Raw genomic sequence first — 24,882 nt, 5'->3', positions numbered from 1 at the left:
ATTTCTAACAAAATATAGTTAGTTTTCATTTAAATAAAATAAAATAAATTAAATTTAAAAATGGGGCCCCAATTTGATATTTGCCATTGGAGTGAAAACCTTTTTGTGAAGTCCGAAAACACTATAGCAAGCTCCAAATAAGTGTTTGGGGTCTTCAATTTGGGGTCTCCCATTGGGCCCTAAGGGCCTTTGGAATGTGAAGGCCCCAAATTAGCCCACATCACCTACTCCCCCTACTACGTCTAGGCGAACGTAACACGTAAAGAGATAAAAAGGAGAAAAAAAAAAGAGAGAGAGAAAAATGCATGTGTTTCTTTCTACCTTAGTGCTGCTTATCTTAGTCACCCCTACTCCCCGTAGTTTGTCTTGAGAAGTGCGAAGTAACTAGTCGCGGCGAACTAATCGCTCCAAATGCTTATGCGAGGTGAAAAAATCGAACAAGCCTATTCCCCCTAATTCCTCGCGAGAGGTGTGAAGTAACTAGTCGCGGCGATAATCGCTCCAATTGCTTGGGCGAGGTGAAAAAATCCAACGAGCCTACTCCCCTTAGTTTCTCGCGAGAGGTGAGAAGTAACTAGTCGCGGCGAGGTTTTTTTTTTCTCGTATTCGCTACCTAAGTACTCAGATATATTATCTTCTGTTTAACGAGCTCGTGCTCGCTACCCGGATACCCAGATAGATTGTCTTCTATTTAACAAACTCGTGCTCGCTACTCAAATACTCGGATAGATTGTCTTCTTTTTAACGAGCCCGGATCAGGTTCCTAGAAAACAAGCCCGTGGACATCAAAAAGGGCAAACAAAAGGGAAAAAAATGAAGAAAAAAAAAACAAGATATAGAGACTGGAAACATTTTAGCGAGAAACTTAAAGGACAAGAAAATAGTAAAGAACATCTCTCTCCAAGGTTCCGATGCGCTTGTTCACAGCGCTTGTTCATTCACCGCCGGCCGCCGCCTCCTTCCAAGGTTCCGATGCAGCCCAATATCGGGAGTTGGAGTTGGTGGGGACACATTCCCACAACATGTTTGGAAAACAGAGGAGTTATGGTAGTCTATAATGCATTTACTTGTGGTATAATTAGTTTGTTTTTCTTGTACATACTTTGCACCCATGGTTATCTAACACATAAAATAGTGAGATACAAAAACATAGATTCCCTCGGTATTTTTAATGTCTAGTGGTCATTTTCCTATTTTTTGCATTTCACTACTATAGGGGTAGCAGGCTGCCCACTATGCCTGGCCGGATCCCAAGTTGCAGCACACCTGTGCCTCCCTGCCCGCACTTTGCCAAAATTTGTTGCACGCCGGCTTACCTGTGCCCTGGTTTGATCATATTTCAAAAATTTCATCAAAAACGTCGGGGGCGACTAGTCCGGGCCGGTGCCACCCGACATTTCCGACCGACCGTGGGAACGTTGGTCAACAACGGGCTGATGTCGTTGGAAATTGAATTTGGCTCCGTGAGTGTTGGGACCGTTTGATCAGATTTCGAGAATTTCATCGAAAACGTCAGGAGCAACTACTCCGGGCAAGGCAGTCCGGCACGTCGGAAAATTTTCGGAAGGAAAAAAAAGAAAAAAGAAAAAAAATTGTCCCATTCGAAAAAGTGTTGTGGTTATTGGAAATTGAATTTGGCTTGTTTATTTTCACACATTTAATGCCAAAACGACGACGTTTTGCTTCTAATGCTTCTAATTGCAATATGTTCTGCCGCTTTTCTTCTCCGTTTGGTTTCGCTCAATTACAGCAAAATAAATATATAATTTGAACTATTTAGGGAAAATACAATAATATGATTGAATCACTGCAAAAACTCATCAACATATATAGACACACACATACATACAGTCGCAAAGTAAATGTTCATCAACCTAAACTTGCTTATCACATATATACAAGGTGTATGCCTATACAACACCACCCTATATATATATATATATATATATATATATATATATATATATATATATATATATATATATAACACACCATGATATATTTGCAAAGGGAGAGTGAGTATCTAACTCCGATCCGAAACGAACACGGAGCAACTTCGAAACTTCTCGACCGCGTATATATATATATATATATATATATATATATATATATATATATATATATATATATATATATATATATATATATATAGCGCCTTCAGTTTCTTGATTTTATACGATGAAATATATGCAGCATATGTCATCCTGAAAAATAGACAAGGATTGCGGTTTTAAGGCAACGGTACTTAATTCAGACCAAACTTATTAAGATAAAAACAAGATGGAAAATCATTTAAAAAACATACATACGTGTCGATTTCTTAATTATACGAAGAATTACTAATATTGTACCTTGGGAGATCCTCTGGAATCCTGACGAAACGCTTCTGCTTCTCCTTTTCTTCGACAAACCCTAAAAATTACGTACGATATATTTAGTATTATCTATCGAGCCATCATGTGAGTTTAACTATTTAAAAAAAAAAACGAATAATTAAACTTTTAATTGAATAAAATGATGTCGTTGTACCTTAGAATTAGGAAGGGGCAGAGAAGCCTGTCGTACAGCTCGTCCAGGCGTATTCAACTGCCGAATCTCCTGAATCTGACGCGCAATGTCCTCCAGAAGCTTCAGCTGCACATTTTCTCTCTCCCGATTCCCCACAGAGACACTAACTTTCTCTCTCTCCTCCCTAACGAGCTTCAATCTCTCTCTAAGTCTTATTACCTCACTGTCGATTTTCATCATTTCGCTATTCACTGAAGACAACGAATTACGCCTTGACGGACCGATCGGTGGGAGCCCATTCGCCCTTTTCGTCTCAGCTTCATTACAAGTCCCAATAATTTTTTCAACCACCAAATTTTCGCCGTTTTCTTGAATTCGACCACCCAGTGGCAAATGCGTAATTTCCTCGCATTCTTGGGGGCGGGTATTGTTATCGACCGATGCAATCTCCTTCTTGTCGGTCGCTTCAACGAGTTGGTGGAGGATCAAAACGGGATCCTCGTTCGGGTCAAACCAAGAAGAACCGAAACTCTGTCTACCATCGCTCTTGTCCGAAGAATCGACTTCGAAATGACTATTATACCCTTCGACTTGCTTCTCCAAAAAGTGCTTCTCCATTTCTCTTCTTACGAGAATCTCCTTGAGAATATTCATTTCTTCGGCATCGTAAGCGGATTTCTCTTCGATCATTCTCTGGTACTGCCGGGCTTCCATTTCGACCGCGGCTTTTTCCGCCTGCAGGCGGAGGATCATCGCCATCGCCTCGTCGGCGGCAGAGGCGGCGGCACTCCTCTCCTTCTCCAGCTCGGTGTAGAGGGCGGCACGAGCGGTGCGTTCTTCTTCTAGGGTTTCTTCCAAGAGTCTTATCGCAGTCTTATCGTCCAAGCTGGAAATTTGAAGCTCTTCGTGTGTGCTTTGCTTTTCGTGTGCTTCTTCATCGGACGAATGATTCGTTTCGAGAGTAGCGGAGGGTTTATTATCATCTATATAACGTTGAATAATTAAGAGCCGAAATAGGATTATTAATTTTGCATTTATTATTTATGAAACAGAAAGACACAAGACAAGTGTAACAAATTTGATCCCCTTCAAAGCAATACTCGAAATCTTACTTTAAAAATAATTATACGAACATTGTGAAATCCACTCGAAACATTAAATAACGTGTATATAATGTAAATACACTACCAAATCTATACAAAATCCTGACCAACCTGCAGTAAATAAAACTTAACCATAAATTCACAATACTATACAATAGTAAAACAAGATTCACAGAGAGGTAACAAGCAATTTCTAAATCTAGGCCAAAAAAAAAAATCGGGGACGACATTTTCTTTCCCCATAAAACAGTAGTCGTGAAATGCAAAATATTTTCAATACTACATATATAGAATCGACACGAACCTTTATTTAATTGCAACGCTAAACTATAGAGCTAGTTCATAGTGCTAATTAGCATAAACACGAATTTATTTTTATAGATAATCGGAACTCACATTCAAGAAAATTAAGTTTCGACATTATCAATAACAAGTGAATTACCTCCATTGGTAAATCCGTTTTCCCCCTTGTCGGTGCTAGAATGACAATAAGGTTCGTGCAGAGGAAGATCATAAGACGAGACCGACGAATAATTACCAATACTGCCACTCGCTTTCCGATGCTTGCGAAACCGCCCCCTCTGCCTATAACTAACTGCCCCCTTCCCCTTCATATCAATCGGCTTCCTCGCATCCGATACCGAGCTACACGATGCATCCCCTTCAATTTCAAGAACCCCATTCACATTACCATTACTATTACTATTATCATTACCACCAATAATGCTATAATCGTACTTTTTCGGACACGTGGAATCGCTGAAAGGGAACCGATGCTTGATCGACAGCTGAACATTCGATACTTTCTGAGTCGGAAAATCGACGAGAAGGCTGTTCAAACAGATGTTTCTGCTGTGGATGTTGAAAAACATCCCATTACAAGGGCATGGCAAATTCAACCCCAAAAATCCAAGAAATTTCGATGCCACGTAAGCAACAACCGATGCAAACAGAAGTATATATGCTATTGCCAGATCAAGATACGCTGCCACCAGATTACTCAGGCTCCACATTTGTACGGCCTGGCAAGCCATCTTTCATCGAAGATCTAAACCTAATTAATTTCAGCCAAGATTCCAACTTTCAGAACAATCAAACAAAAGGGTTCCTTAATTTCTTCATGAAATTAAAAAAAAAATTAAGATTTCAAGAAACCCACATAAATAAATGGCGATTAAGTATTAGATCAATTACCTGCAAGAGAAAACTGTAGCTGGAGAATTCAATTTGGGGGAAAAATTCAGGACCCGCGAATTGTTGTAATTCTATAACTTTACCGTTAAATGTAGATTAGTATAATAAATGTGTTTCAATGATTTCAGGTTGGGGACTTGAAAATTGCCAGCTCTCTCAGGTAAATGATTTTGGCCTCAAAACGACGTCGTATGGTGGCTGGTTCTTGTAAGGTATGACTGTATCTCTACAAAAATTGACCACGTGCCGCCACGTGTATGCTTGTTGTTGATGAGGAATACTTGGGTGCTATGCATGAAATGGACGAATGGATACGACTGTTTCCGTTTGTAGTGGTGTGGATTTATGCCAAATTTTAATGCATATCATAAACATGAGAATATAACTAAGATGTCAATTTATGCACGGAAATTTTAACTTATTAATGTTTCTTGGCTTTGGATATGTTTCGTTTCGGATATCTGAGAATACATATCGGAAATTTTATGGGTTATTTTGCTATTTCTAAAAAGTTAGAAACATGTTTAAATATCAAAGTTTTAAATATGTTTGTTGTTCCACAAATTATTTACATGATTTAACCATTAATTGCAAATTGATAACTGATAGTAAAATTTATTTTGAATGTGTTTGTATAAAAATATGTAAAAAGAATTTATATATAAATAAAAACTTATGTATGTTTATGTAGAATAGTTATTAATATACCCCTATACTTTTAATATTTACACGTTCCCTAAGTTCTCCTATTCCAATTTTAATGTTGTTTTTATGTATCGACGTTTTCGTTTTCGTGCTATTTAGCCACAAACTATAAAGGCGGCCACCAGCCCCATGTAGACAAACGATTGATATGACTACTCTCCAGCCCATGAACAGAGAAATGTGGAAAGCATGCAACATGACAGGGAACTAGATAAAGCCCAGTACGGCTCAAAAAGAAGTGATCACACTTGCGGGCTTTATCCATTGATCTAGGCTCGGGTCGCAACAAACGAAACAACTCGCCCTCAGCAGACAAGCACAACTCAAAGTTGTCACATTACCTCCACGTGTGGCCAGATACCGGACAAGCTATGGGACCCACTAGCCCATCCCTACGATATGCATTAATACAATCTTGAGGTACAAGGGAAGAGTTTCTTTGGTATTTGAGCACACCCTATTTTCACTATATTCATACATTATTCATCGGCAAATTCGACTGGCTTGACCGTCAGAGCGCTAACACCGAAAAAATCTTCTCAGTCACTCTTTTTTCAGGTCTCCTAGGAACCCATGGGCTTCTTGTATGAGATTTCTTTGAATTTAATTCATATTATATATTAAAATCAAGTGAAATAAAATATTTAAAGGGGTTATGAAAGTTTCAATTTCTGCCCCATGAATATATTAATATAAAAAAAAGTTCTTATTTTTTAAAACATATAATTATTTAAAGAATATGAAATGAAAATATGAGTATTGTCGATCTCGGCAATACATTTCGGTGATTTATCACCCAAGACTTTTATATCATTGAATAGTTCATAACCCTATTTAGGAAAATTGAGCATTTATTTGAAAGTGAAGTGATGAAATCAATACTCACATGGCCAAGTCTAAATCTTGTGAACTATGAACTAATGTGTTGATGTAGGGGCTGTCGTTTTAGACAATAACTACACTTCAAAGTAACACCGTATGAGGGTTCTGTAACACGACAGCATATATACTTCAGGGGTATTTTCGTAATTAGACCTTATCTTAGAAAGGGAAAAAAAAATCGTAATTTTTCCTATTATATATAACGATTTTCAATCATCCAAGAAATGTTAGGAAAATATGTGTAGTTTATACTTTTTAAATTATAATATTAACGTAATTTTGGCCCCCTTGATTTACATATATATGAGTTATGGTCTTTTTAATTTTTTTATTTCTCTCCATGTTTTTATGTAAATTTGTATGTTTTTCCAATATTTATCATTACAAATACAAAATATCATGGTTAAAATTATATTTTAGAAGTTTTAGTCATGATATCATGTTTATATTATTGAAAAAAAGTTACTTATTTATATTGCATTTATTCAAAATACCTCGTGCAAAAAAAAAAAAAAATAAATAAATAAATAGGGTAAATTACACCCACACCCCGAGGTATGCTTAAATAATTTTAAAGTCCTTAAAGTTATTTAAGTATACCTCAGGGGTGTGGGTGTAATTTACCCAAATAAATAAATCAACGACGATGCCCATGTATTCTTTATCTATATAATAATGTGGGCTTACTTGATAATATCTAATGGGCTGAACTATATCCTCAAATAGCCCACTCGTGTAAACTCATCCTACATTTTGAGTATATATAAAATAGAATCAATTTTGATATTATATAATATTTTTTTAATAAAGAACCCAAATTTTATTGCAAGATATGATATTTACATGGAAAAATATTGGATATATTTTTGAAGTTGTGTCTATGTTTTATATCGTCTAATTTCTAGACATATAATTATAGACATTGGCTCTTTAATTAAGCCTAAATAATACGTATGGTAAAATATCATGTATTGCAGTAAATATTGGTGTACCAAAATGTTTGGTGCGTACGGTAATCCGTAATAGTATAAAAATTCCAGTGCCATAAAGTCCGAAAAGGGGTATTTTCATGAAAATAATTTTTTTGGCTAAACTTAAGTAATCGTACTCAAGTGTGTATTTACTACATTCTCATTTGAATTTTAATAAAAAAAAAAATTAAAATTTATTCGATGGAAACTCGAAATTGTATCATTACTTCTTTTTTCAAACAAAATGCAATCTAAAATTGGTCACTTTCATTTGATACTACACCAAATATAAATTAATTTAAAAGTATAGTAGAACCTCGCTTAAATAATAATTTCTTTCGGTTCTCTCTCGGTATCTACAAACTAAATTATTAACTCAATAAATTTAATATTTTAATAAATTAATAAAATCTTGTTAATCCCGACTTTATTAATTTATACGGGTTTAACTGTATAATCAGATACTATATAGTTTATTTCAATTCCACTCATACCTAATCTCATTCTAAACTCTTCACATTTTTTGTCTTTGAAGAATTGAGTGATTTTTCCCCTAAAACAATCGCCATTAGTGGTTGTCGTCTACCTCTTCATATATTTTTATTTATCCTCAAAATCAATTAATTAAATTCGTAATCCCTTTCAATTTTTGGTGTAGAAAACAAAGTCTGCTGAATTGGTTTACTTTCCATCTGTGAGATGTCATTTTCTTTGCCACCTATCTTTCATTCTTTAAAGTAAAATGATTTATACTAAGAAACATTATATATGATTGATTGATCATCACATTCTTATCTTATTTTATAATTGCACCATAACATACATCGGATAGATCTGTATCATTTATATATATATATATATATATATATATATATATATATATATATATATATATATATATATATATATATATATATATATATATATATATATATATATATAAAACAACCTCAATTAATTTATCATTATGTATTAAAAAAAATAGTTTCAAATCCATACTTAGAAATAGCTCCAATTAATTAGGAGTCCAAGGATTTCAATATCATTGACCCATAAAATTATGTACACAAATTCAATTAACTTGTTACTATGTAAGTATTTAAAAAAAAAAATTGAGAAAAATGAAAATGCAAAATCAAATGGAAAAAAAAAAAAAAATTAAATCTCTAATCTATTTTACTCAATCCTTTCATCTTTTTAAACATTTTCGTCGATCCAAACATACCCTTTACTAATGTGTTGACATTTAATGAAATATTAAAGTAGATCCATTTAGTTATTACCAAAATTATAAATTACTAGAAAAATGTAATTAGGCATGCAATACGTGCACATGTTAGAATGTGAATGTTTGCATGAGACATGCTGTATTTCATCATTAATTTTGTATACATTCTCTAGACTAATGTACATAAAATAAAATAAATATCGATGTGTTTGTTTTTATATATGTGTAAATATATAATTATGATATACACGATGTATTTTCAGAGATTAAGTATACGGTAACTAAATAATTAAGAATTACACATTATATTTGTTCTTCTTCTAATATAATTATTCTACTAACAATACTACAATACAGTTGATGTAGCAAATAACACTACATATATATATATATATATATATATATATATATATATATATATATATATATATATATATATATATATATATATATATATATATATATATATATATATAAACAGCAAGAGTAGATCCGCATGAAACATGCCTAATCTTTTTTTATAATTGTTTTTTAATAAATTGTAGAACCTAAACATTGTCAACTTAGGTGGTGTTTGCAAAAGCTTATTTAAAAGCATACGTCAGTGATTGTGAGTTAAGTTGATATTAAGTGCTTAATTCTAAAAGTTTGGGGTGTTTGCAAAAAATTGGAAAATCAATTTAAATAGAAAAAACATGTACATGGGTGCTTTTAAATTATAGCTTAAAGCAACTTATTTTAAGAGAAGCAAAAGTAAAAGTCGATTTTGCAATCTAAAAACAGATTATCTCGAAAAAAAAGCTTATAATCTATTTTTAAAAGCTTTTGCAAACACCACCTTAATAATATCTACTTGACTCCAACTGTTTTTTGATTTATGATTTTATAATGAGTGAAAACAACTTATAAGCTCATTACCCAAATACATTAAAGGTTAATCTAAAAAATAAGACGTAACAACTCGTCAACTCTTAAAAACAACTTATCAAACATAAGAGTTTATCAATTATTTAAAATAAGCTTAGCCAAACGAATCCTAATGCAAATTAAAATCTAGACCTGAAAACTTTAATCGAAACTAAAATAAGAATATGTATTTACCTCAAAATAGTAATTAAACAAAATATCCTACTCTCAATCATCCTATGCTCAATAAGAAAGAATTAGTCAAATATATTGCTACAATTTGTCACCATATATATCATATGTTTTTCCTTTTGAATTTCAAATTATTTGACTAAGCATATTTCAAACCCAACTTGGAGCAATATAATTCAATAGAATGACAAAAGCAAGAGGCAAAAAAAGAACAAATAGTGGAGCAAGTAGCAATTAACAACACTTTCAAGAACCCCATGGGACATCAAATTCAATAAATTAATTAATTAGTAAATAATTAGTTAGAGCCTAAAAAATTTTTGGTTGTCAAGATAAAATTAACACATATAAGATTAAATAATTTAGTAAAATATAATTGTATTATTGGATCTTGAACGATCCAATAAATAAACATGCCTAGAAGATCACAAGATAAGCCATGCAGATCGACCCGACAAGTTATTGATGAAACCATATATCAAATAAAATCTAAATATTTAGTTAATAATGAATATGTGTCTATATGACAATGTTTGATGTTATGAACTAACTCCCATTCTGGTTAAGGATTCAAAACTTAATAACAAGAGTTAATCATAGAAATATTTTTTTTTAATTAAGTTGGATGTGGATATTTCAAATTCAAAATAAGATTAGTTTTTATTGATTTTGTTGGATAAAATTATTTATACAATGAATGTCAATCTTTAGTTTTGACTTTGAGTTAACTAAAGAATTAGTAAAGATATCATATTATCATGTGGCTATTTAAATTTTAACCACATGGCTGGCTCGTAATAGAAAATATTTCAACTATTTTTCGAATGTTCCATCCACTATCACACAAATTATTTAATTGGTCGTCAAGATAAAATTAACTAAAATAAGATTAAATAATTTAATGAAAATTTAATTGTTTTATCGGACGTCGAGATATTCAACAATTTTTTTTCTCTAAAAGTTAGGATTTACCCATCAAGTTATTTTGCATCCCAAACATCAAACAAAGTTCAATCCTTAGTTAATCATAACTAATAACCTAATATCCCAAAAATTGGACTTCGCTAATATTGATAAAATTGATAATATTAAATGTCAATTATTTTTTTTTTTAAATTCGAATAATTTTACATATTCCAATTTCGGTCCAGAAAAATTCAAAACAATTTAAATAAAAATATCTTAATTCGTAATGAAAAAAATGTTATTAAAAAATGTTATTCTGAAATCGAAAGCTTTTTAATGAACATATTATAAATCTTTAAATTTAAAAAAGAAATAGTATTAAAGAATTACTCCATCTGTTCCATAATAACCGTTTTTTTTTTAAAATAAAATCATATTATTTGTCACTTTTTACTTCCAATACTGCATTAAATGCATTTTTTTTCTTGCTAATTCAATTCTAAGTATTAATTACTCCATCTATCTCGTGTTATTTGTCTTTTTAGAGTTTCTTGTCCCAAATTATTTGTCATTTTAGATTTTCAATGAAACATTAATTACATTATTTTCAATTTTACCCTTTATCGCTCTAAATTAATTAGTTATAAAACAATTACTATCAATGATATTTTAGTGATTTTCTATGTTTTTTTTTACTATAATCTATATACATTTATTGATTTTATTAATATGTGCGCAAACAAGACAAAACATCATCTAAATTAGGAAGAGTGAGTATCTCTTATCATATCATTAACTAATAAATGTTATTTTAGTCTTTTTAATGTATTTTTCTTATAATCAAGACATATTTATTAATAGGGATTAGGGGTGGAAATCGGAACAAAATTTCCGATTTCCGCCGAATCCGATCCGAAAAATTCCGATTTTGGAAGGATTTTTTCAATTCCGAATTCCGAAATTCCGAATTCCAAAATTTCCGAAAAAAATCGGATCGGAATCGGAAATACATTACAGAATTTTGGAATTTCCGAATTCCGATCCGAAATTATTTCCGATTATTTCCGATTATTTCCGAATATTTCCAAATATTTCCGATTATTATATATATATATATATATATATATATATATATATATATATATATATATATATATATATATATAGACACACACACACACTAACTAGTAACACCGTACAAATATATTATTATTTATTACTTTATTTTCTAAACAATTAAAATGTAAATTCTAACCCTAATTGAATTACCCTCTCATTCTCATCTTCTCACCTCAGTCCTCACGCCGCTCCCCACTGTTTTTTTTCTGCCTTTTGCTTTTCTCCCACTAAAACCACCCTCGATTCTCCGTCAACCACCACCCGCTCCGCCTCTTCCTCTCCGCCGAGCACCAGGGCCGCCCTCTTCCTCTCCGTCAAGCACCAGCGCTGCCTCCGTCATTCTCTCCGCCTTGAACCGGCAACACCGCCCTCTTTCTCTCCACCGAAAACCAGCCCCGCCGCCCTCGTTCTCTCCGCCGAGCACCAGCCCCACCGCCCTCGTTCTCTCCGCCACGCCGCTCTCGTTCTCTCGACGAGCACTAGCCCCGCCGCCCTTTATTCTGTTTTCATTTTTTTTCTTTATTAAATCCTGGTATTCCGAAAATATTCCGAAAATATTCCGAAAAAATTCCGAAAATGAATGATTCCGAAAATGAATGATTCCGAAAAATTCCGATTTTCCGAAATTTCCGAAAAAATCGGAATCGGAATCGATTCTTGAATTCCGAAAAAATCGGAATCGGAATCGGAAGTCATTTTAGCCTTCCGAAAAAAATCGGAAAATTTCCGAAACACCCAAATCCGATCCGATCCGTCCGATTTCCACCCCTAATAGGGATAATTCAACAAACCCCCTCATTAGACTCCTCTAATAACAATGAGTCCAAATTTTTGTCTTATTTTTAAGTTAAATCTAAAGCATTTAAAATTAATAAAAGTTAATATAGTTTGACAATTATAACCTTTTCTCTTATCACGTTTCTTTATATTTTATATTTTATACCTTGTTCTTTTGTATTTCTATGTTATGTCCCACACCCAAACCCTAAATTTGTCGTTCTTCCTATCTACTTTCTTCCTTTTCTACACAAACCACACTCACGTGGTTTCAAATTCTCCAGTTCTCGGTCTGCCCCTTTGTCGGAAGAGTGAAATCATTCGCAAAGTAATCCACATTGTAGCCTAGGTGGACGAAAGACAACCTCGAAGAATTCAAACCTTTTGCTATCATTTGATTTGCAAGAAACCGGCGCCAATGAATAAGAACCATCAACAGGAAGACAGTTGGTTGAATTATTTGAAGTACTCAAACGGAAACCCGAGGGGTAGGAGCATGCGAGTTTATTCACGGAAACGCCATTAGTATATAAACCAATCTTCACACAAACAAATGGAATTCGACATGTATTGATAGGCCAAACAAACTCGTGTTTTTGTGCAGCTCCTGAGAAGCTACTGATAATGAGTCACCATTTATCAAGAATTTAAAATTGTAATTACATAGTGGTTTTCATTAATTATAGAATGGATTTTCGTAATGGAATTCGTTAATTATACACTGGTTTTCGTTAATTACAAAGTGGTTTTCATTAATTACAGAGTGATTTTTGTTAATTGACAAGTTTTTAGTAAATTTTTGTAATGGAATTTTTTAATTACATAGTGATTTTCGTTCATTACAGAGTGGTTTTCATTAATTACATAGTGGATTACGTTAATATTAATGTGGATTATGCTTATTTTATAGTAATGTTTACTTTATTTTCATAGTGGTTTTCGATAAATTTAGTGGTATTCGATGTGTATATTTCATTTTTTTTAAATATGAACCATTTAAAAAAGTGAAATAAAATAAACCAATTTTTGTTTTAAATTGATATAAGAAAAACTATCTAAAAAATAAAAAAAATGATAAAACAAAACCGAAATGGCGTGATAGGGATGATAATTGGGGGATGGTGTGGGAAGAAAATAGAGAGATTTGTATATCTACCAAAAAATAATTGATTTTTCAAAATAATATAATATGATAATTTTTAGTAATATAAAATAAGGGCATTTTGGATAATTCAAATCAATTGGGTTTGAAACAAATATCAATTAAAAAAAATGGATTTATCAAAACTCAAAATTCAACGAGGGTGTTTGTCATATAGCCCCAAAAAAAAAAATATCAGCGAAAATGATAAATGCAGGACGAGAAATGCTGAATGCAGTTTGGCCGAAAATTACATATAAAGGTAGTATAGTACTTTCGCTTTATCAGAGATATTTCAAAGGATGATTTGGAAGGGCTTTGAATAAGGAAAACTGATTAGGAACCCGATGGATGGAGTTTGTTAAGGCCATCAAACCTATGAACGAAACACATTGAATTAATTTGCATTTGACACAAATTAAAATGGTCAAAAGGCACGTTTAGTGTGTGTTTCTTGATATATATATATACAATTTGGAGCAGTACTTTCTTGACAAATTCTTCCCTTCTTCTTCTCCAACAAGTTCATTTTTCTTATTCAATCGTGTGCATATATATTAATGACCACCGTTTTGAACAAAATCATATTCACAAAATATAAAAACAACACTGCCACATATCAAATTTCTAGTCATTAAATTTTGTTTGGAGACAAAAGTCTTCTCCTAGTGTGAACATCTTAATGGAATTTCCCAAAGAAGAAATTATATATATATATATATATAATTTATTTTTAAAATTCAGAAAGATCGAAAGTCGAATGTTGGAAAATGGAGTGAAAACACTATTTGCAAACTCTAAAATTTTCAGATCAAAATCAACGAAATTCGAAATACTCGTTTTTTATCCACTTATAGTATAACGTACATAATAATATTAAGGGCAAATTGCGGTCGTCACCTCCTCAGGTAAGGTCAAATTACGAAAAAAACTCATTATATTTTGATAGTTACAACCACCCCCTAAATTATGAATCTTCTTACACGTTCGCCCTTGCCGTGTTAAACTTAGTGGAATCTTCTAGATTATGTCTCTTGGCTTGTAAATATTATATTGTGGTCATTAGAATCTGCATTTTTTCATAAAATGAGTACAAATTAGACAACATTCCACAAAATTTACAAAATCTATTGAATTTGACACCATAAGGGTCGACGTGTAAGGAAATTTATAGTTGAGGGTGTGGTTGTAATTACCCAAATAAAAGGAATTTTTTCTTAATTTGACTTTATCTCAATGGAGTGGCCGCAATTTAACCTTGTATTAATATTATTAATGTAATTTTTGGAAGAAACAAAAATCGAAAATTTGGAATTATTTTGTTAAATTAAAACCTGGTCGAAACTTAAAATCTCTTTAATCTTCCAAATCCATCCAAATAATTTAAAACTTAAAATCAGAAATCGGAATTTTTTAACTTAATATTCAAATTCAGATTGAAATATACAGAAATTGATATATTTTTTTCAAATTTAGAATGAAAAATCAGATCGAAATGAATGAGAATCCAAAACTTAATTCCAATTTACACAATATAGTCAATAATTATTAATAAATTATAATCCAAGTAACCATCTTTTTCTTTTTCATTAAATTAAATTCAATTAAATGAAATGTGCTCACATCACAAAATAGGGTAGGTTATAGTTGAGGACTTGGCCAATTCATCTTCAACCTTCCTACCATGGAAATTCAACTCTTTTCAACCTAATCTTTGAAATTTCAGACAGATAAACTAAATTAATAATTAAAAAAATCAGACCAACAAACTGTTTTTTTTTTATTTTCTTGAAAAAATCTGTTTTCTTCAATCCCAAAATTCCCAAACATGCATATACCACCAGAAACTGATGAAAACGACGTCGTTCGCAACAAATTATCAGATCGAACCGGTTGCGACGGCGGCGGTGTTCTGTTTTTCAATTTCCTCCGGCGATCGCTCAATCGTTTCATCCACTCGAAGCCGCCGCGGCGGCTGCTCTGTTTCTGCCGCCGCCGTGAATCGCCGGAGAAACGATTCTCCGTCATCTTCTTCGACGCGGAGGGCGTGCAGGTGGCGGAGAAGTTCAACGGCGAAAACCCTAGGATATTCAGCTACTCCGAGCTCTACATCGGCTCCAACGGCTTCCACGACGGCGAATTGCTCGGCAGCGGCGGATTCGGCAGGGTCTACAGGGCCGTTCTTCCCAGCGACGGCACGGCGGTCGCCGTCAAGTGCCTGGCGGAGCGCGGCGACACCTTCCAGAAGACCTTCACGGCGGAGCTTGTCGCCGTCGCCCACCTCCGCCACCGGAACCTCGTCCGCCTCAGGGGATGGTGCGTCCACGACGGTCTCCTCCTCCTCGTGTACGACTACATGCCCCACCGGAGCCTCGACAGAGTACTTTTCCGGCGGCCGGAGAATCCCCTCACCTGGGAAAGAAGAAAGAGAATCGTCGCCGGATTAGCTACCGCTCTGCACTACCTCCACGAACAGCTCGAAACTCAGATCATTCACCGAGACGTCAAAACCAGCAACGTAATGCTCGATTCCAATTTCGAACCCAAATTGGGCGATTTCGGGTTAGCCCGGTGGCTCGAACACGACCTCGATCCCTCCTACGAGCCCAAAACGCCGCCGGTTTCGACCAACCGCCGCTTCCGGCTGGCGGAGACAACCGGAATCGGCGGCACGATCGGGTACTTACCGCCGGAGAGCTTCCAGAAGAGAAAAACCGCCACCGCGAAATCGGACGTCTTCAGCTTCGGAATCGTCGTTCTTGAAATTATCTCGGGTCGACGTGCGGTGGATCTTACGTACCCGGATGACCGGATTATTCTCCTCGATTGGATCCGACGGCTCTCCGACGAGGGGGATCTTCTAGAAGCCGGGGACTCCCGGCTTCTAGATGGTTCTTACGAACTCTCCGACATGGAAAAAATCATAAGACTCGGGCTTATGTGCACACTCCACGACCCTCAATCGCGTCCTAGTATGAAATGTGTACTCGAACTTCTCTCCGGCGACGTGCACGGTGAATTACCCAAACTACCCTCGTTCCGGTCCCACCCTCTCTACATCTCCCTTTCGTCGACAACCACGACCAATACGACGAGGACGACGAAGGCGAATTCTAATTCTTCGGGAGTCGTAAGCATTAGTACGACTTCATCGGGCTTCGTCACCGCCAATACAGAGACCCTATATTTGACTGCAGATGAGTCCGAGAGAAGTAGGAGTGTTTCCGTCTTTAGTACATCTCGAAATGACAAGAGGACTTTCGTCGACGTGGAAACCCCTAGAGCGATAACCTACGACGAGATAGTTTCAGTCACGGACAACTTCTCCGACTCGCGCAGGGTGGCGGAGGTCGACTTCGGGACGGCATACCACGGCTTCCTCGAGGGGGGACGCCGCCACGTCATCGTGAAGCGTCTCGGCATGAAGACGTGCCCCGCCCTGCGGAAGAGGTTTGCGGACGAGTTCCGGAACCTTGGACGGCTCCGCCACCGGAACCTTCTCCAGCTCTGTGGGTGGTGCACCGAGCAAGGTGAGATGCTCGTGGTCTACGACTACTCCACGAGCCGCCACCTAAGCCGCGTCCTATTCCATAATCATCATCGAAAAGAGAAAAATTGGAAATCGGAGCTGAGTTGGCGTCAAAGGTACAACATCGTCAGATCGCTCGCGTGCGCTATTCGTTACCTCCACGAGGAGTGGGAAGAGCAAGTGGTGCACCGGAATATCACTTCCTCTGCGGTTATACTTGACCAAGATTCAAGTCCGAGGCTAGGCTCGTTCGCCCTAGCCGAATTCCTAACCAGAAACGAAGACGGGCAACACGTATCGCCCGTCGACAAGAAGAAATTGGTCCGGGGGATTTTCGGGTATATGTCGCCGGAGTATATCGACTCCGGCGACGCGTCAACAATGGCCGATGTCTATAGCTTCGGGGTCGTTCTTCTCGAGGTGGTCACCGGGCAGGTGGCGGTTGACTTTAGTCAACGGGAGGTGTTGCTAGTGAAACGAGTGCGCGAGTTAGTCGAAGAGCGGAAAAGGGGTTACGAGGAGTTGGTGGATTGGAGATTGGACGGAGAATTCGAGGGGAAGGAATTAGAGAGGGTGGTGAAATTAGGGATTGCGTGTACGCGGTCCGATCCGGAGTTGAGACCGAGCATGAGGCAGATAGTGAGCGTAATGGACGGTCACGATCGATGGCTTGTCGAGATGGAGTCGAAGAAGGAGAGCGGAGACGAGTGGAGAACGAGGAATCGAGCTTGTATGTGTATGGTTAGAAGAATGCAAGCTCTTGGTATACATTGATGTTTTTTTTTTTTTTTTTTTTTTTTGTACATTTTTTGTGTTTGGGATTATGAAAATATATATGTTTGTTCTTGTGTTTATGTAATTGACTCTTCAATTTTTTTGATTTTTAGAACCCCAAAAAAAAAAAAGAAGAAAACCAATTTTTTCGGAAGTGAAAAACTAATTCAAATTTTGTTCCGAAAACCTTCGAATATTCAAAAATCAACATTTCCGAATTCCACCGATTCTCGTCTGAAAAGTTTCGATTTGGGATATTGTTTTTCGTTATGAATTCCGGAAGTACCAAATTTTCCGGGTTTTTTTTGGAACGTAATTGGAATACATATTAGATTCTGATTTCCGAGCGGATTAATTTCTCAATACGTTTCAGAAACAGTTTGCGAAAATTACATTATGATAGCACTGTTATTATGTATTCTTTTTAATACAGGTAACTAAGAAACTAAAAATTTCTAATTTCTCCGATTTTCATCCTAAATTATTGAATTTCGCAATAAGTTTAATTGTTCCAATTTTCGAAATTCTGATTTTTTATTTTTCCCAAAATTATTTGGAACGTAATTCGGAATAGTTTTAAGTTTCAAAACAAAATTAGAATGTTTTCAGAGTCTTAATTATGAACTGATCCGTCCGATTTGCATTCATAAACATATCTAATTTGGAATAATTTCCTATATTTTTTTTATATTAATTAAAAATACTGAAATGCTAATTGTAGCGGGACTTTTATTGAAATTGGCTTATTTGCAGCGGTAGTCTCATTTGTCAATTTCCTAACTTTCTAAAAAAATCGAAACTCTCTCAACTAAAAAAAGTCGAAAACTTAGAATTTGAAACTCGTTCGACAAATTCAAAAACGAACAACGACTTATTCGATGGCTGATCCGAATAACTTTTATATGGTAAAAAGAAAGGAAAAAAAAATAAAAATAAAAGATGGTGTAATCGTGCTATACAGCACGAGAAGTATCAAAAAAAGGAAAAAATTTGGAGTTACCCGTGCTGTACAGCATGGGAACATGGGTCTGAATTTTCAATTTTTTTTTTTTTTTACTTTATTCCTTTGTATTATTAAATTTTATAATTTGGTAGGGTGATGATGGTGATTTTGACAAAAAAATTGACGATGAATGTACAAACGAGTACAATAATCCGAATATGTGTTATCATGTTTCTCAAATAATTATAAAATTTGATATTTAGAAAAAAAAAGATTAAAAAAAAAATAAAAAATATTAAAACTTTAAGTTCCCGTTCTGCAGAACACGGGAACTTGAATAATCTTCAAGTTCCCGTGTTCTGCAGAACGGGAACTTCATGTTTTTTGAGTCCTCCGTTCTGCAGAGCACGGGAACATGAAGATTATTCAAGTTCCCATGTTCTACAGCACGGGTGATTCACATTTAATTTTATTTTTTTTTCCGAAAATAAAAATTCAAAAAACAGTTTGAAGGTCCCGTTTTCTGGAGCACGGAATTTTGAATTTCCCGTTTTCTGGAGCACGGAAACTCGAAGAAAATTCAAGTTCCCGTGCTCTGCAGAACGGAGGATTCAAGCCGTTTGAATCTCCCGTTCTGCAGAGCACGAAAACTCGAATGTTCTTCGAGTTTCCGTGCTCCATAACACGGGAGCTTTAAATTTTTATTTTTTTTTTCGAAATTTTGCTAGATCTAATCCTAAACATGTGTTTTTACCTAAATTGGAAATAAAACTAATTAAAAGTAGTAGGATATTGAAAATTTTAATGATGAAACGAACTATGAGGTTAATCTAGCATTAATGTACCCATGGGAATAAAGTATCATATGAAGCTTACTTATTTGGAGAAAAAAAAAAATAATAAGAAGAAGAAGAATAATTTTGATGGACGATGGTTTATGCATTCAATTAGTTATATCAAAACTTCAATTATTTCTTTAAAATGAAACAATGTTTTCAATCAAATAGTTAGCTACCATTTATCTCCCTTGTGTTGTTTGGCTCGTCTGCACATACTCAGTGGGGTAGTCAGTATAGGACCAGGGGCCACAGACCCACATCCCTCCTCCTCCTCTTAAATTTTAATTTTTTTATTGCAATATATGTTTATATAATGTGCTTCTATAATTTTTAACAATTTAGTTTAAAAAAAAAAGAAGAAGTTGACTAGTTTTAATTCCAAAAAATAAAGAAAAATAATAAATTAGTTTAACAAGTAAAATAAAGAAGTTACATATTGTGAGTTGGAATTAGGGGCAAGTCCACCTTTGTGACTCAAGTTCATTCTCGATTGAAAAAAATTCCACTCCGTTGCACTTATATATATTTATTAAATCCACCTAATTTTTATTATTTAATCTTTCAAAATTTAAATTAATGCAAAAAAATTCTAAGTTTTTTCTATTGCTATTTTCCAATTTTGTTAAAAAGAAAATCATAAATGTTTTTTCACAGGCGCTGCCCCCGGACCCCAAAACTTTAAGTCCATCATTTAATAATATTCTAGATTGAGTAAACTGCAAATACTATCCCTGTGTTATCTCGAAATAGCAAAAACCCCCCTGTGATAAATAAACTAGCAAAAACCCCCCTGTGAAATTTAGTCACAGGCAGAATTCCCCCTAGCTGATTTTTTAGACTTGAAATGACAAAATTGTCCCTCAAAATGTATTTATATATATACATATTATATGTATATTTATTCTTTTTAATTTATTTGTTTAGAAATTAAAAAAATAGTAAACAACTAAATTGATTATTTTTTAAATAAAATAATTAAAATATTTATAAAATATAAGAATTTACTAATTGCAAGACTTCAGGGGTATTTGGGTCTTTTCATATCAAGTCAACCCTCAAATAGTTCCATAGGGGGGTTTTTGCTATTTAAATAATTTCACAGGGGAGGTTTTTGCTAGTTTATTTATCACAGGGGGTTTTTGCTATTTCAAGATTATACAGGGGTAGTTTTTGCAGTTTACTCATTCTAGATTTGAAACACTTGGAACAATTATTGTTATCATTATTTTATTTGCGTTATTTTTTATTTAATTTTTTTAATGTATATTCGACCCTTGGTGATATTACTCATTAGAAGCTTCGGAACTTAATTTTTAAAGATCGAAAATAAAATTGATGATTCAAATATTTGTGCCAATTATTTTATACAAGTACATGAATAGGTGGTAATTGCTGAATTAAGCACGATAATTTGAATAATTCCTGTAACGCTCTTGACAAATATACAAACAATTGACAGTTCAAACAAAAGAGAGAAAAAATAAGTGTAAGAAAAAAAAATTAATAAATAAAGAAAAGAAAATAGTTCAATTCTTGAAATGATTATAAATATATAAATTATCTATTTATTTCATACAATATTGGACATCATCCACTCCACTGCCCTCATATTGCTGTTGTAATCAAGTGGCATTACCGAGTCTCCGTTACTGAACAAAGGGCGTGCCCGTTTCTTGAAAGCCGGATCGAAGCCCGATTGAGAAAACGGGGGCCCGTTTGAGATCAAGACACTATCCGTGGAGCAGTCACCGAGCCGAGAGGGCATAATCGGAACATTTTTGTTGTTCATATTATTATACGATAAAAGCCCGTTATTATTATTACAGTCATTAGCAACCTTAATTGCCAGCTCGGAGAGCTCCTCTCGAGCGGCCTCTAATCCACCGTCGGGGACCACCGTTTGTTCATCGAGAGCTTTGCAGGCTTTCTCGAGTATCGATTGTAGGTACTTGCCTTGTGCTTCTATTCGGATCTCTAGATGCCGTTGAACCTGATTTATTTATTTATTTTTAATTAAAAAAAAACAATGTTTTGGTGATGAAATACAGAAATAGAAAGTAAACAGAGTTTTTTTTTTTAAATAATAGGCTTTTTTGAGTACTGGTGGGGGCCATGGCCCCCCCTCCCTATGTTGGCTCCACTACTGCCGTTTAGACTTTAGTGTTGAAAGTAAAGATAAAGAAAATTAACCGCGTTCATACATGGCGTAAAGGAAACTAATAATCGAGCCTCGATGGAAAGTAAAACCTAAAATTAATATGTAAAGATGAAACTTTGAGCACTGATTAAATTTATTTATTTATTTTTTTATTTTTTTGAGAAAAGGAAAACAAAGAATCTATTGCATATAAGACATAAAAATTATGGAGATAGGGAAAAGAATTCGAACCTCGAGTTGTTCGTGCAGTCTTCGCTGAACTTCCATCTGTGCGCGCAAAGCCTCGGTTACTTGGTAACCACTGTAAAAAAAATGTGAAAGGCATAACTAGAATTAATAAACGAAAAAAAAATTGGTCGAAAAAAAAAAAGTTAAAGAAATCGTAGGAGGTAAAAAGTACTCGTTTATATCTTGTGCCATAATTTTCGACGAAGCTGATGTGGATGAACCTGTATCCTGACTCTCGGCAATACAAGATGCTGCAATAATATTAAATCACCACCAAATCAATCAACAATAATAACCAACATTTTTATTGTCAATGCACGCACGATTCTTTATGCAATGTGTTTCATTTTCTTTTTTCCGACCCGTTTCGTACGATTGAACATGAAAAAAAATTGCGGAAAAACAAAAACAAGGGTGGAAACATCTAAGAAACGAGTATGAAAAAAGTACCGTCTTTCGAGTTTTCGGTTAACTCCTTATTTGCTTGCTTCCCCAACCGATACTTCTGCAATACAAAAAATTTACTCGATAGTCAATGCTTGTAAGAATAAATACGACTTTTTTTTTTCTTATCGGAAATAAAGTATAAAACTAAACCTGAAGATGAGACTTCAAATGATATAAAGTCAAGCCCTTTACACCCATTGTTCTCATAATTGTTTTCGGAGTTGCTTCTGTTCGTAACAAGCAAGTATAATCACCTCGTCAATCCAACTAAATCATCAAAACATGTAACGACGATTCGTAATTATACATATTGCCTATTTATAATCCGTAACTAAATTTCGAGAATAAAATACTCTCCGTTCTTTAGTGTAAATAATTCTTTAGTGTGATCGCAAAACCGCCCCCATCTCCATCGAAAATCAAATAAGTATTATTTCAAGATCCTTTTTCTTTTTTAAATTTCCATTTGAAAAAAATTATAAGACCCTGTAATTGAATCAACTCCGAAAAATTGAAAATTCTAGTTCGAACGATTGAAATAAATACTAAGTTCCTTTAGCTAGAAATCTACAAAAAAACAAAACACACACACACACACACACACATTTGCAGCATAAAGATTCATCTTTTTTTCAACTTTTTTTTTCAGAAAAATTTAAAATTAAAATTAAATTCAATTAAAATTAATTAATTCCAAGCATATAATTTCTTTTTGGAGTAGAAAATTTGTTAGTTAGAACCGTACCAAATTACAATTTTTTTACACACACACACACACACATTTGCAGCATAAAGATTCATCTTTTTTTCAACTTTTTTTTTTCAGAAAAATTAAAATTCAAAATTAAAATTCTCAGCTTTTTAATTCAATTAAAATTAATTACTTCCAAAATATAATTTCTTTTTCGAGTAAGCAAGAAAATTTGTCAATTAGAACCCCTACCAAATTCCAATTTTTTTACACACACAAACAAAAAAAAAAACAGAGACAGGAAATTGGAAAATCTGAAGCATTAATTAATTATATGTGTGAGAGAACAAAGACATGCATATGAAGAAAAAGCAGGGGAGGAGGGGCTCACTGTCGGGGCCGCCGAGCTGGGTGACGGCGTCGATGAATCTGTCGTGGAGCTCCGCCGTCCACCGGAGGCGGGGTTTGGGATCGGCGGTGAGGACAAGGCACGCATCTCCAGGGAGGTTGGTCCCATCCAACGACGACGACACGTGGTAGTCCACCCCCCCACCACCACCGTTCGCCTCCATCGCCAAACTGTGGATTGGCAAACCAGAATACATTTCTCTCTCTAGACTCTCTCTCTAGAACAACGTTAATTATTTCAAGAAAATCTGACAGAAGATTATGGGAAGGGTGTGACGAAATACCCGGTGGCTGAAACGGGCCGCAAAAGGAAATCCAGTTTTGTGTGGTTTTAGAAGGGTGGTTTGTTTGTGTAGTTAAAAGGGGGTGGTGGGTGGGGGTGGGGTGGGGGTGGCGGGTGCGGGGGTGGGCCGGTGGGGGAGGAAAACAAGACAGCGATGTCTTGTTCTGTACTGTCTTTGTCTGTTATTTTTGGCCTGTATTTGTCTTTTCTTTACCCCTCTCTCTCTCTCTCTCTCTCTCTCTCTCTCTTTCTCTCTCTAGAATATACATGGCTAGTGCGTGTGGGTGTGTGTGAGAGAGAGTGGGGGTAACATGTAGCATGGGCTGGCAATTGCCATTTCCGATGTTTTCTCTGTAGAGTTCTTTTTACATCAACTGGAAAAAAGATTACCTTCAAATAAAATGCACTAGTACTAGGGGTGGTAAACGAGTCGAGTCGGTTCGCGAACTCGAGCTCGAGCTCAAATTTAATTATTCGAAAGATCGCGAGCCGGCTCACGAGCTGTCTTTCTTTTTTTAATATATATATATATATATATATTATTCTTATTATTATTAACTAAATAGTCGATAATAATAAATATTTCTAGTATTTAAATAGAAATAAATCTATATTATTTAGATAATTCATAATAATATAAAATATTATAATAATTGTTAGAATTTATTTCGTGCAGTTATTAAATTATTTGTGTCAGATTCAGTTTTTCGTTCACTGTTGCGTGAAGTGTTGCAACAGTTCGTGAAGCAGTTCGTAAAAACAGAAATAAACGAGACACAAATTTTAATGTGGTTCGGATACAACTGTACCCTACATCCACGGGGACCTGCAAATAAAATTTACTAATTTTTAGTTTTACGAATACAATAATAGGACTTAATCAAAATACAAAGACTCCCTCTTTGTTGACGCCGTTCTTGTATACTACGCTGAATTATAAATCTTCAATT

General features: G+C 34.7%; 3 protein-coding genes across 3 annotated transcripts; 1 reads left to right on the top strand and 2 right to left on the bottom strand.

Moving 5' to 3' along the window:
* Positions 1 to 2,125: 2,125 nt before the first annotated feature.
* LOC105964642 (uncharacterized) lies at positions 2,126 to 4,994 on the bottom strand. Its single transcript, XM_088820791.1, has 5 exons — positions 4,806 to 4,994; positions 4,054 to 4,665; positions 2,530 to 3,491; positions 2,352 to 2,412; positions 2,126 to 2,204 (listed from the first exon to the last, which is right to left on the bottom strand). Exons 2-5 carry the CDS (start codon positions 4,643 to 4,645, stop codon positions 2,200 to 2,202), a joined length of 1,620 nt encoding a protein of 539 aa, XP_088676917.1. The 5' UTR covers positions 4,646 to 4,665; positions 4,806 to 4,994; the 3' UTR covers positions 2,126 to 2,199.
* A 10,262-nt stretch (positions 4,995 to 15,256) lies between these two features.
* AP4.3A (protein kinase family protein) lies at positions 15,257 to 18,017 on the top strand. Its single transcript, XM_012989066.2, has one exon. It carries the CDS (start codon positions 15,461 to 15,463, stop codon positions 17,933 to 17,935), a length of 2,475 nt encoding a protein of 824 aa, XP_012844520.2. The 5' UTR covers positions 15,257 to 15,460; the 3' UTR covers positions 17,936 to 18,017.
* Positions 18,018 to 21,106: 3,089 nt separating this feature from the next.
* On the bottom strand, positions 21,107 to 23,977 carry LOC105964608 (protein PHR1-LIKE 3). The gene is made up of 6 exons (XM_088820790.1): positions 23,633 to 23,977; positions 22,701 to 22,777; positions 22,554 to 22,608; positions 22,276 to 22,354; positions 22,107 to 22,176; positions 21,107 to 21,707 (listed from the first exon to the last, which is right to left on the bottom strand). The coding sequence occupies exons 1-6, from the start codon at positions 23,844 to 23,846 to the stop codon at positions 21,288 to 21,290; spliced, it is 915 nt and encodes a 304-aa protein (XP_088676916.1). The 5' UTR covers positions 23,847 to 23,977; the 3' UTR covers positions 21,107 to 21,287.
* Positions 23,978 to 24,882: the final 905 nt, after the last annotated feature.

The sequence above is a fragment of the Erythranthe guttata genome, chromosome 7 (genome assembly GCF_056151865.1).
Source record: "Erythranthe guttata isolate IM_541 chromosome 7, IM_541, whole genome shotgun sequence".
NCBI classification, from domain to species: Eukaryota; Viridiplantae; Streptophyta; class Magnoliopsida; order Lamiales; family Phrymaceae; genus Erythranthe; species Erythranthe guttata.
This window is presented reverse-complemented; position numbering and strand designations above follow the sequence as displayed.

What these genes read in the sequence shown, in the direction of transcription:
- LOC105964642 (XM_088820791.1), bottom strand. Translation starts at nt 4,645, where the DNA reads ATGGCTTGCCAGGCCGTACAAATGTGGAGCCTGAGTAATCTGGTGGCA. An exon ending in AAACGGATTTACCAATGGAG is followed by an intron (nt 3,492 to 4,053) that starts GTAATTCACTTG and finishes AACGTTATATAG; the next exon opens with ATGATAATAAACCCTCCGCT. An exon ending in TGCCCCTTCCTAATTCTAAG is followed by an intron (nt 2,413 to 2,529) that starts GTACAACGACAT and finishes CGTAATTTTTAG; the next exon opens with GGTTTGTCGAAGAAAAGGAG.
- LOC105964608 (XM_088820790.1), bottom strand. Translation starts at nt 23,846, where the DNA reads ATGTATTCTGGTTTGCCAATCCACAGTTTGGCGATGGAGGCGAACGGT. An exon ending in AACCGAAAACTCGAAAGACG is followed by an intron (nt 22,355 to 22,553) that starts GTACTTTTTTCA and finishes ATATTATTGCAG; the next exon opens with CATCTTGTATTGCCGAGAGT. An exon ending in ATGGCACAAGATATAAACGA is followed by an intron (nt 22,177 to 22,275) that starts GTACTTTTTACC and finishes TTTTTTTTACAG; the next exon opens with TGGTTACCAAGTAACCGAGG.
- AP4.3A (XM_012989066.2), top strand. Translation starts at nt 15,461, where the DNA reads ATGCATATACCACCAGAAACTGATGAAAACGACGTCGTTCGCAACAAA.